This window comes from Diaporthe amygdali (genome assembly GCF_026229845.1).
Source record: "Diaporthe amygdali strain CAA958 chromosome Unknown NODE_11_length_1138210_cov_64_948100, whole genome shotgun sequence".
Taxonomy (NCBI): Eukaryota; Fungi; Ascomycota; class Sordariomycetes; order Diaporthales; family Diaporthaceae; genus Diaporthe; species Diaporthe amygdali.
The window spans coordinates 26,655-38,922 of record NW_026517031.1 but is presented as its reverse complement, the minus strand read 5'-3'; the positions used below and the strand labels follow the sequence as shown (position 1 = coordinate 38,922).

The following is a 12,268-nucleotide window of genomic DNA, read 5'->3' as shown; positions in this document are numbered from 1 at the left end:
AGTTGCTGACGCCTGACACTGAGTTTCGGCTTGACCCAGTGGTGGGCGTTGGCCCACAGTGGTCTGACTTGGTGGTGGTTCTGCGTGCACAGTCGGTGCTGACACAACCAGCAAGGCTCGCAGGCTGACTAGAAGTTTCTCGAGCCGCAGGGCGAGACAAGACAGTTCAACGGCAGTGGGGGAGACGGAGTAAAAGAATGCCAATGCTAATGCCAATACCAATGCCAATGGGGAATTACTAGTGCTTGTCGTGGGACTCGAGGCTAGCACGCCGAGGACCAGGATCAAGAAGAGCTCCGGGCGCCGACAGGCGACAACTGTGCCGAGTAGAGGATGCTCCCTTCATGATGACCGAAGAGGAACCTGAACTGGATGGTGGAGATCTGTTGTTTTGTTGGGCGGAGAATGGTGTAGAATTACCCGGGACTATGCGCAGTAAATTTGAGTTTGCTATAATTGTAGCCGCTTCATTCAACCAGATTGTCTTTGTCAATGTAGTAGTGATGGATGAGGCTGCATGAAAGATGGGAGGGTGAATGTCGCTGTCGCAGGGACGAGGCTGCTTTGCTGACTTTGCCAAGCTGGCAGCTGTCAGCCAGTCTGACAGGTGGGCTGCAGCTGACAATACTCAACAGAAGCCGTCGGGTGGGACCCTGGACCGTTGGTTCGTCATAGAGGGGCAGTCTTCTTTTTGTCTGGCTCTGGCTTAGTCTCCCGCACTCTCAAATTTACTTGGTGCAGTTTGGATAAACCCCGCCAAATCAAACCAAGCAGAAGCGAGGCCGGAGAAGGGTATCTGGAGTATCGTGGGGCTTTTGTCAGAGCTGTCAGTCATGCATACGAGAAAAAGAAAAGTTTATTGCTGTCGCTGCAGTATGGCTGCACGCCCTCGGGGACTAAGTTCACAATAATAAGCAGAGTAGTAAAAAAAAAAGGGCTCGAGAATCAAGAAGTACCGTACCGTACCGTACCGTACCGTACCGTACCTAGTGAACCCCTCCCTCCACCCCTCCCTTCGTCCCCCACCAAAAATGCTGCACATTGTGCTTGTGCATACGCGCATTGGCGCATTAGGTCCCCCAACTCTTCTGTTGAAACATCAAATCACCAAGCGCGGGATGCTGCAGGGCCCGATCACACCGTGGGCGAGGTGGGGTGGCAGCACATGCGACGCTTGAGCCAATCGAGGCTCATCTGGCGAGGCCGGGGACTGGGGAACAAATGCTAATGCTGGGCTCCGACTCGGCCACCGATGAGACTGACGGACTGACGGGGCGGACTGACGGTAAGCTTCCTTTCTAAAATCCTCACCACCTTCCGTTCCCCGTCCCGTCCCATCCCATCCCACCTCTCCTCCTCCTGCTGCACCTCCTCCTCCTCCTCCTGCTGCTTCTGCTGCATTTCCTCCCTTCTTCCTTTCCCTCTATTCCTCCGCTTTTCTCTGCACCTCCCTCGTTTCGAAGGGCCTCAATGGTGTAATTTGGGCCAGTGTCGTATGGGGTAGTGTTGATGATCCTTTCAAATCCTTCCAGATTGTAGAGGTAAGCCGTCTTACACCATGCAAAAACTTAAATCTTGTCCCACCTTCCAGTCTTTGTCTGCCTCGCTTCCAAGATCATGAGACCTAGTTTTCCTCGACCACACACCCTTCCACGCTTTCATCACAAATATACGAGACGAGCAATGTCTACCTCTGCTGCTGACTCCTGGCTCTCCAAGGCTGTCATCTTTTCGAGCGGCATGCTTGTCTGGAAACTGCTCGGCGGCCACTTCTCTGACATCTTTGCTGATATACCAGATCTTACAGACCCTGCCGAGTAGTTGCTCTTCTCGACCTTCCCATTTGAGCCACATACCTCGTACTTGTTGACGACGTCGTCATCCCCGCCCTCAAGATGCATATCAAAGAGATGGTCGCCGATGCCGAGAAGACGGCTGCCCCGTCTTTCTCCTTCGAATACTTCCCTCCCAAAACCCTGACAGGTGTGCAAAACCTCTACGACCGCATGGAGCGCATGTACCACTTCGGCCCAAAATTCATCGACATCACCTGGGGAGCTGGCGGCCGCATAGCCGAGCTGACATGCGAGATGGTCAGCCAGGCCCAGGCCTACTTCGGTCTCGAGACGTGCATGCACCTCACCTGCACCGATATGGGGCTCGAGAAGATCAACGATGCTCTGCGAAAAGCCTACAAGGCCGGCTGCACCAATATCCTGGCACTGAGAGGGGACCCTCCGAGAGACAAGGAGAAGTGGGAGGCTGCCGACGACGGCTTCAGGTACGCCAAGGATCTGGTGGTCCACATACGAAAGACATACCACGACCACTTCGATATTGGCGTTGCCGGGTATCCCGAGGGTTGCGACGACAACAAAGACGAGGAGCAACTGTTGGACCACTTGAAGGAGAAGGTGGACGCCGGGGCCACGTTCATTGTCACTCAAATGTTTTACGATGTCGACAACTTTCTCCGTTGGGTTGGAAAGGTCCGCGCCCGCGGCATCGACATTCCTATCATTCCTGGCATCATGCCCATTGCTACCTATTCCAGTTTCATCAGGAGGGTCAACCACATGAAGTGTAAGGTCCCTCAGGAGTTCTTGGATGCCCTCGAGCCCGTCAAGAACGACGATGTTGCTGCTCGTGAAATCGGCAAGACGTTGGTTGCCAACATGTGCCGCAAGATTCTGGCAGCAGGTATCCCTCACCTACACTTTTACACCATGAACCTGGCCCAGGCCACCCGCATGGTCCTTGAAGAGCTGGACTGGATGCCCTCAGAGCGTAGCCCTGTCAAGCAGGCTTTGCCATGGAAGCAGTCCCTCGCACTCGGACGACGGGACGAGGATGTGCGGCCGATTTTCTGGCGCAACAGGAATAAGTCATACATTTCAAGGACAATGGACTGGGACGAGTTTCCCAACGGTCGCTGGGGTGACTCTCGATCTCCTGCCTTCGGTGAGCTGGACGCCTATGGTATTGGCTTGACGGGTACAAACGAGCAGAACCGTAAGAAGTGGGGTGAGCCCAAATCCGTCAAGGACGTGGCCGCCATTTTCGTCAAATACCTCAACAACGAGCTTGACCAGCTTCCTTGGAGCGAGTCTCCCCTTACTAGCGAAGCAGACGCCATCAAGGATGACCTCATCGAGCTTAACAAGCGAGGACTTGTCACCATCAACTCGCAGCCTGCCGTCAATGGTGTGAAGTCATCCCATCCTGTCTACGGCTGGGGTCCATCGAACGGTTTCGTGTACCAGAAGGCCTACCTCGAACTGCTTGTCTCCCCCGACGTGTACCCAGAGCTCATCTCCCGCATCGAAAAGCACCCAGATTTGACGTACTACGCCGTCACCAAAGCCGGTAACCTCGCGACCAACACCCCATCAGAAGGTCCCAATGCGGTCACATGGGGTGTCTTCCCCGGTAAGGAGATCGTGCAGCCCACCATTGTCGAGTCCATCAGCTTCCTGGCATGGAAAGACGAGGCATTCCGGCTTGGCACAGACTGGGCCAACTGCTTTGAGGCCGGCAGCCCTAGTCGGATCTTGTTGGAGCGCATGATGAAGGATTGGTCCCTGATCAATATCGGTAAGATACTCTTTTCAAAACCACTTCCTTAGAATCGAACAATCCTGACATGGTTGCTAGTGAACAATGACTTCCACCAGCCACGCACTATCTTCGAAGTAATGAAAGGACTTCAGGTCAAGGACCTCGATGTTGAGGTGCAATCGGACGGGCCCACAGCAAACTAATCGCAACTGCATCACAACTGCTACAAAAGCACCACACTTATTGGAGAGGCTTCAACAATGCCTCGACGGCAATTAATCAACTGATGACTGATACGACCTGAATTTAACACGACGGAACTTAATCGCTCAGACTGCGGTATATACCGCGGTGCAGTTACAGTGTACATGCGATGACACACTGGACACACACTCACACATACCCTTTCCTTAACGATTTGGGTTGCATGACACGGAGGGGAACAGCCGGCGTTTTCTGCTTATTCAACATTTTTTTCAACATTTCGGCAGTAAGCGGCGCAAAGCAAAAAGTGTGGGGTGTGAATTACGTCTTTTTCAACAAAAAAGAGTTGAGAGAGGAGTGCGAGAAGAGAGGAGAAAGGAGAAAGGAGAAAGGAGCGAAGCCTCGAAGCGGATCGAGGCACAAGCATTGAGGGATCGAACCCATTCTCTGGTACTGGGAGGATTCTTTCAATTCTGCACATATATTCATTCTCAACGATAGATACCCCAAGGGCAGGCAGGCAAGGCAAAGGCAAGGGCAAGGGCAGCGTAGGCTAGAATGCCCGGGCCACAAAAATTCAGGCATCATGGTGCTACGGAGTTCAACATTTGAAACTAGGCATTTTTTTCATGGCGAGGGCCAACCTCGTTTCAACAGAGGTGACAGCCCGCGGCCATGGAGACGCGGCAGAGATGGGAGGGAGGGACGCAGTGAGGAAATAGGGGTGAGAGCTGGTAGGGCGAGGAGCGGAGGAATCATGGAAGGGGAGGTGGGAAGGGAAGAGAATAGAGCAGATCAAGCGTCTGGCTTGACAGGTCTACGAAGCATCATTGAGACTCGTTACGGACTTGACAGACACAAAATACTTGACTCATGTTTGACCGTTCTCTATCTGCTGGCATACCTGTAAGCATCAGTAAAATGTGCATTAACATGGCATCGGGCCCATGGCTGTCCCCGCACGGCGATACCGCGGAATGATGCGCCAGGAAATGCAGAGCATGGCAGAGGGACAGAACTTCGCTCCAGACCATGCAACCACCAATCCGCATTTTCCAGATATTGAATCTAGTTGATATGTACGCCGACTCCAATAATGCCACTATGTCATGCTATGCTATGCAAAGGCTCCCCGGTCCGGCACTTCCCGGATGGAGGCCTGGCTATCCATCAATCCGTCGATCCAATACATACATCTGTACAGGCGCCCCGACTCGCAACTGTCATATTGGTGGAGGCCACTCTCTCGCCACCTAGGGTATAAGGAAGACACTGCCACAGGACGGGTACTATTCATCCCACTCGTTCTCACCAGCTACGTCATAATCCACCTCGGCCTTGGCCTCGCCAGGCTCTTGCTGCTGCTGGGCGTGCTGCTGGTTCTCCCCTGCCGCGCCATCCTGGTCGGCCTTGCCGTCGCCATCGTGGTGATGTTGGTTATTGTCATCACCGCCATCCGCATCCCCCATGGCCGAGTCAAGCCCGCCGCCGTCCGTCGGCCCAACGCCCGCCCCGCCGTTAGCGAGGTCGACATTGGACGTGGTGCTGCCGGGCAGCGGCGCCGCGGCGCCGGCCACCCACGAGAGCTCGACGGGGCCGTCGTTGATCCCGGGGATCTTGTTGTTCTTGACGCTGTTGTAAAACGCCTCAGCCGACTTGCGGTCGCCGAAGCTCACATGCGTCACCGTCGGGGTGGTTTGGATCTCGGCGACGCCTTCGCCGTGGACCTGGAAACCCTGGTTGCTATTAGCCGTCATTCTCCTATTTCTGTCCCACGAAGATGCGTGAGAGAAGAAGCAACTTCGTGAAGAAAGGAAGAGATACTTACGAAAAGGTGCCGCCTCAGCGCCTCATCCTTTTCGGGCGCTGAGAAGTCCAACCCCGAGATAGCCACCGTCTTGGGCCGGTTGTCCAGGGAGAACGCTGCGTAGGCAGCGTGGAAGTTGCCCCTGCCGCCACGCGCGCCGCCACGGAACGATCCCCGTGGGGGATATGCGCCGCGGCCACGGTAGTACCCGCCCCTGCCGCCGCGACCGTAGCTCGGTATGTACGATGTCGAGATCGCAGAGCTGTCGTCCTGCTGCGCGTTCGGGTCAATCCCCAGCGCTGCTGCTTCTCCTCGCAATTTCTCCAGCGTGGCTTTCAGAGCCTCGGTCTTCGATGCCTCGCCGCCTTTTCCTTCTGCAGCTGCGTCGCCGCCGCCGGTGCCAACCTCGTTAGAGTTCTTCCGTGAGCCAGCCAGCTTTTCTAGGAGACGTTGTTTCTCAGCGGCCTGCTTCGCTTGCAATTCCTTCTGCTTCTTCTCCAGCTCCTCGCGCTGCTTCTCGATTTCTCGGATCTTGGCCATCTTCTCCTCATGCAATTTTTGCGCCTCCTCTTGTTTGCGCGTGAATTCCTCCATGTCGATCTCCTCCATCTTGACGTCTGCAGACTCCTCGCGCTTGCCACTATTCGCCGAATGACCGTTCTTGAAACCGTTTGCACCGTTGCCTCCGTTTGCGACATCACCGTGCTTCTCTTCCTTGTACCAATATACCTTTACGAATCGATTGTCGAATATTACCTTCGGCGATTTGTACGCGGCGTTGGCCGACGCCCAGTTATCATATTTAACGATCGCCAGTCGCTTGTACGCCATCATTGTGACTTGTTCGACATTTCCAAACTGCGCGAAGAAATTCCGAACTTGATCCTCATCAAAGTTTTCCTCAGGTATGCTCTCCACCACGACCTTCGTCTGAGATCTATCGTAGACCGGACCCTCTGCGGAAAATGGTGCGCGGGCCTGGCCTGTTTTCCGTCGTTGCTGTCCTTGCCGGTGATTTCTGTTTTGGTTAGGATGTCCGTTACCTTGGAAAGGCGCTGGTTGTTGAGGTTGCGACATGGTCGCGGAGGTCGGGTCGTATTCTGCTTGTTGTGTCAGAGTCGGCGGGTTGAAGTAATCGTTGAAGGACACGAAGAAAGGATTGACACCAAATGGTGTGGCAAAGAAATCATGCGAAGACCCGAGCTCTTCGGTCTTGATCGGCGTACTAGGAAATCGAGAACCAGACCAACCTTCACCTGGTAGTTGAATTTGCCCCGACAGCTGTGGCGTGGGCAGGCTGTACACGGGCTCCGGACCAGTGCTGTGGTCGAACTTGCACTTGAGGCCCCTGGGACAGAAACCCTTCCTGTCAAAATCCCAGCACCGTCCCTTTTTCCCCTGCTGTGGCGCCGCGTTCTGCTGGAAACCGGAATGTTGCTGAGAGTAGTCGGCGAAAGGCTGCATAGACAAACCCATCTGCTGGCTAATTTGTTGCAGCTGTCTCATCGCTTCCAAAGGGTTGCTCGGGTCGAACTGGGGCATCTGGGGCACTTGGCCCGGTTGCGCGAAGGAAGATGATGTATTTTGGAACGGGTATTGATCCGGGGACATCGGCTGTGGTCGATCGGGGTCGACGTAGCCTCTGCGGCCTCCGCCGCGCCGGGGCTGCTTGTACGGTCGTCCGCCTGGGAATTGGTCTCGACCGGTCGGCGCATCGAAATCGCCTCGGTCGTGGAAGCCACGCTTGCGCGCGTTTCCACCGCCGGGGCCAGTGGGAATGACAGGTTGATCTGTACTCGGGGCTCCAAGGCTGGGCAGAGCTGGTGGAGGAGCGGCAGCAGGAACTGCTTTCGGCGGAGGGGCGGCGCCGGGAACATAAGACCTGTACTGTATTATCTCGAAGAGGTCATTGACGAAGGAGGAAGGATCTGTCAGTACCGGAAGTCAGTTGAAGCTCTGTGGCCAGTTCAACGCACAGCGACCAAACCATACCTTCTGTGAGGAAGTTGCCCATCTCAGACATGCACTTTGACTTGACATCTTCGCTCCCGTCATCGTGATGCAAGAGGGCCAGGACGAAGTCAGCAAGCACATCAGCGTCTGCATCGGACCTGTTTGAGTTTCAAAAATCAGCTTGAACGCTCACAGCCAGGAGACGCGGCGAGTATCGAGGGTGCGACCAACGTATTCTCGAGACGCTTGACGATCCACGCCTTCAGTAGTGGGGAATCCTCCTCGGGAAACAGCATCTTTCCCAGCTTTCTACTTTCGTGTGGACATATAGATAGCCGTTTAGGGAGAGGTCGAGGTGCAGCGACAAAAAAGAGGGTGGTTCAGGACGAGCACTAAGAGTTGTTGGTCGCTTGGTTGGTTGGTTGTGACTCGGAAGTTTGGTCTAAGAATTGCGAAATGTTCTGGGATAGATGCGCGCGGGAGCTTTCCAAGCTGCAGCAGGGATTCGTAGTGGGGCCTACAACGGCAGGCTAGCAACGACTAGATCTATTTGGAGAGGCGCGCCAAACCACAACTCGTTTCTCCAACTTTGATCAGAAGCCCAATCTTCGTAATTATCCCAACACTTCCCTAATCTACGTGCATTTATAATAGGAAATATGGCTTGTCACACGATTCACATCACTCACTCAGGACTAAAGAACGCAGGTTTACTTCATCGACGCAATAAATTCCAATTCCAGCGTTAAGTACAAGCTCTCAGGTCGGACTATGATCATGATATGTTCCGGTGCTTGTTGTTTGGCCTCCGCTTCGCCTTTTTCCTCCCCAGACCCTTGAGTCTTGTATCGTAGACCGTTTTCCGTCTTCTTTGCAATTAGCTAACATTGCCGAAGATACGCTCTATCAAGCCGCCGTGTGAGGCGGTGGGAAAAGTCTATGAGCATGGAGATAAGGCTTTTACAGCTTGTCGTAGTACTGTGCAGATCGGTTAGCATCGTCTCCTCTGAATGGGATTTTGGGGAAATAAGACTCACGTTCTCAACACCGGGAACCTCAACCTTGATACCCTTGCGCTTACGCATCTCCAGTACCATTGCACCGACCTTGGAAGTGGGGTCCAGAGGAGAGCCACCGGGCAGCAGCTGCCAGTGGTCGAACACGGACTGGGGGAAGGCCTGGCCGGAGGTGGCGGCACGCAGGTCGCCGTTGAAGCCGAAGGACTCGATGACGGGCAGGTAGGACTTGATGGTGAACAGAGGAGTACCGGGGCGCTGCTCCTCACCGAAGACGATACCACGTCTACGGGTAAGCACACCGTAGACACCACCCATGGCCTGCTCGGGCACCTGGATTTCACACAAGAACACGGGCTCTTGCAGGGCGGGCTCAGCAAGCAGAGCAGCGGCGTACATGACACGACGAGTAGTAGGCATGATCTGACCGGTACCACGGTGAATGGAATCAGCGTGGAGGGTGACATCAAGAATGTTCCAGCGGACGGATCGCATGGGCTCCTCGGCAACGGGACCCTCACGGGAAGCCCATTGGAAACCAGAGACGACGGAGTCCTTGATTTCGTTGAGGTACTGCACGGCCTTGGTCTGGTCGACCAGCAAGTTGGGGCCGTTTGTGTCAGGACCGAAGGTCCAGATCTTACGGGCGTCGGTGACATCCCAGCCGTAGTCGTCAGCAAGGAGACGGGCACGGACCTTGAAGTCGTCGCGGGGGTTGATCTTGCCAGCCTCGATGGCCAGGGAAAGCTCCTCGTCCAGTGGCTCGGCAGTCATGTAGATACGGTTGTGCTTGTTGGGGGACTTGGACAGAGCAGTGATGCTCGACTTGCCACCAACAGTCTCACGGTACTGCACGACGGGGTCGGAGATGATCAGAGGAACACCAGCGTGGTCGTTCTGGAGATCGTTCAAGCAGATCTCCAAGTGAAGCTCACCAGCACCAGCAACAATGTGCTCACCAGACTCGTTGGTCATGGTCAGGACACAAGGGTCGGACTTGGACAGACGCTTCAGACCCTCGACGAGCTTAGGCAGATCCTGAGCGTTCTTGCACTGCACAGATCGCTGCACGACAGGGGACACGGAGAACTTCATGACCTTCAGGTTGTGAGCGGCCTTGTCGGTGGTGATGGTACCAGACTTGAGCAGGAACTGGTCAATACCGACCAGACCAACGATGTTACCGGCGGGGATATCGTCGATGGCCTCGACTCTGCCACCCATCATCAGGACGACACGCTGGATGGCCTTCTCGGACAGATCCTCCTTCCTGCCAGGGACGTAGTTGGGGCCCTGGATGCGGACCTTTTGGCCGGACTTGACGGTACCGGAGAAGACACGACCGAAGGCGTAGAAACGACCCTTATCGGAGGTCGGCACCATCTTGGAGACGTAGAGCATGAGGTCGGCCTTGGTGGGGTCAGCCTCGCAGTCACGGATGGAGGCGTAGATCTTGTCGTCCTGAGGACCCTCGTACAGTGTCTCAGCACGGTACTTCTGGGCAGTCTTGGGGGAAGGCAGGTGGAGAATCATCATCTCCAGCAGGGAGTCGGCAGCGGGCAGGAAAGTGCGCATGACAGCCTTGAGGAGCTGCTTGCCCTCCTTGTCGCGGTCCTCAGAGGGCAGCTTGAGGTCGAGCTTCTCGAGGAGGACCTTAATCTCGTCCTTCTTGAAGTTCATGACGGCGGCGAAGATCTTGAAAATGGGGTCCAGGATGAACTGGTTGAAGGCACGCTCGAGCTGCTGGCCCTCGTAGGTTCCGTTCTTGGTCCACTTCTTGGTCTTGGGGTTGAAGTAGTTGTCTCCCCAGAGACGCTCCATCATCTTGTTGCGGTCAACACCGAACTTCTTAGCGTAACGGGTGGCGAATTGACGGATGGTGAAGGCCCAGCCGTGCAGACCGGAACCGAAGGCGACGGTGCCCTTGTCAGGGTAGACCTGGACGTCACCGAGAGACTTGTCGAAGTAGGTGGAGATGACGACGTTGACGGACTCGATTGTTCGGGAGAAGGACTGGTACAGGTCCTCCTTCTCGATCTGGAGCTCGAGGAGAGCACGATCAACCTTGTTGATGACAACAACGGGCTTGATACGCTCACCGAGAGCCTGTCGGAGCACAGTCTCGGTCTGCACACACACACCTTCGACAGTGTCGACGACTGGGATGTTGTTAATGATAGGCCCCTTGGTCAAGATTGCTGCCGCCAGGAGCTACTTACCAACGAGAGCACCATCGGTGACACGGAGAGCAGCAGTGACCTCAGAAGAGAAATCAACGTGACCAGGAGAGTCGATCAGGTTGATCAAGAAGTCGTTGCCGTCGGTCTCCTGTCCCTTGATGTCCTTGGTGTCCTCTGCCTCGGGGAGAGTGGCATACAGGGAGATGGCAGTAGACTTGATAGTGATACCACCTGCTTATTGTTAGCACACTGTCCTCGCCAGCAATTTGGAGAGGTGGAGTCTCGTAGGCAGAACGTACGCTCCTGCTCGTCGGCACGAGTATCTGTGGCTCGGGCATCACCAGCCTTTCCGGTGGAGATGATACCGGCCTTGGCCAGCAGAGAGTCGGTCAGGGTAGATTTGCCGTGGTCGACATGAGCAATAACACTCATGTTACGAACATTGCTCGGCTTCTTCATGAGATCGTGGATCTCATCGACGGTGAAGCTGGATAGAGGGGCGAGGTTAGCAAACAAGTAACCGCCACGCTTTGAAGTGTTCCTGTCTCCCCAGGGTAGGGTTGGTCGTGCGTTGTGGTCCAACATGACGATACGATCGTGCTTGTGCTTGTGCCGGAGCTTGCAGGTCTCGGCAAGGTATTGGGGTAGAAGATGCAGGAAAGGGGAGCCGGTCGGCTTGGAACTTACTTGACCATTTTGACGGTATTGACAATGAAACCTGTCTAAATGATATGTCTTCTGTGGATTTGGGGATGGGATGAATGCCTCGAGAACGGCAAGTAAATTGTGGCGGCGAAGGGGGAGAGATCGCACGCCGGGCAGACTCAACACTCGAGGTTTTGACCTGCTGATTAAAGAGGACTGCGCGGGGTCGTTAGCTGTGGCGACTGGAAGGGCTTGGATGCTTTTCGGCGAGGGGTCAGGAGTCCGGAAAAAGCAGTCCAGGAGTCTGGTGCAGGTGGTGCAATGGATGGATTGGGTTGGACGTACAGAATCTCGCCGTCAAGGCTTGCGCTGGTGAAGGAGGGAAAAAAAGAGGGAGGGAAGAAGAAACGGGCAATGTGGGTGCGGGGTGATAGATTTTCGCTGAAGCCCAATCCAACACCAGCCCCACCACCAGGCATTTGCAAAGTGGGTCGACCTTGCCGCAGGACCCCGGCGCGAGGCAGGGCGGCGCTTCATTTGCAAACAGTCCCATGGTGGCCATGGTCTAGCCCTAGAGCTCTCGCAAGCTTCATCCAAAACACCAAGCCAATCAAGCTGGCCGCCCCTCAGGCTGACCAAGTACTGGCCTGACTGTTCACCGAAGGCAACGACACACACCACACACCTATCAGCCTCTGGATGCAGTTCTAGAAGCTACAGCTGTTTGTCATCCGGCCGAGATTGTGACTCCTCTGGTTATTGTATGGAACCCGACGACACCATATCGATTTTGTGTGTCATGGTGAGATCAGCAGTTTCTGGGGTGATGGGGTAGTCTATGCCTCGACTAAGAAATCATCTTGACCGACTCGCTTAAATCCGTGCCCCGCTTAACACCGAACGCC

The 12,268-nt window shown here is 55.0% G+C and overlaps 3 protein-coding genes across 3 annotated transcripts; 1 reads left to right on the top strand and 2 right to left on the bottom strand.

The window, feature by feature from the left end:
• Positions 1 to 1,895: 1,895 nt before the first annotated feature.
• J7T55_014293 (methylenetetrahydrofolate reductase 1) lies at positions 1,896 to 3,761 on the top strand (the record flags this gene model as incomplete). Its single annotated transcript, XM_053142276.1, has 2 exons — positions 1,896 to 3,594; positions 3,655 to 3,761. 2 exons carry the CDS (start codon positions 1,896 to 1,898, stop codon positions 3,759 to 3,761), a joined length of 1,806 nt encoding a protein of 601 aa, XP_052994484.1.
• A 1,290-nt stretch (positions 3,762 to 5,051) lies between these two features.
• On the bottom strand, positions 5,052 to 7,818 carry J7T55_014292 (uncharacterized protein; the record flags this gene model as incomplete). The annotated part of the gene is made up of 5 exons (XM_053142275.1): positions 5,052 to 5,498; positions 5,591 to 6,525; positions 6,613 to 7,497; positions 7,562 to 7,669; positions 7,716 to 7,818. 5 exons carry the CDS (start codon positions 7,816 to 7,818, stop codon positions 5,052 to 5,054), a joined length of 2,478 nt encoding a protein of 825 aa, XP_052994483.1.
• Positions 7,819 to 8,482: 664 nt separating this feature from the next.
• Positions 8,483 to 11,413, bottom strand: J7T55_014291 (elongation factor 2; the record flags this gene model as incomplete). The annotated part of the gene is made up of 5 exons (XM_053142273.1): positions 8,483 to 8,500; positions 8,560 to 10,697; positions 10,758 to 10,949; positions 11,018 to 11,205; positions 11,406 to 11,413. 5 exons carry the CDS (start codon positions 11,411 to 11,413, stop codon positions 8,483 to 8,485), a joined length of 2,544 nt encoding a protein of 847 aa, XP_052994482.1.
• Between the last annotated feature and the right edge of the window lie 855 nt (positions 11,414 to 12,268).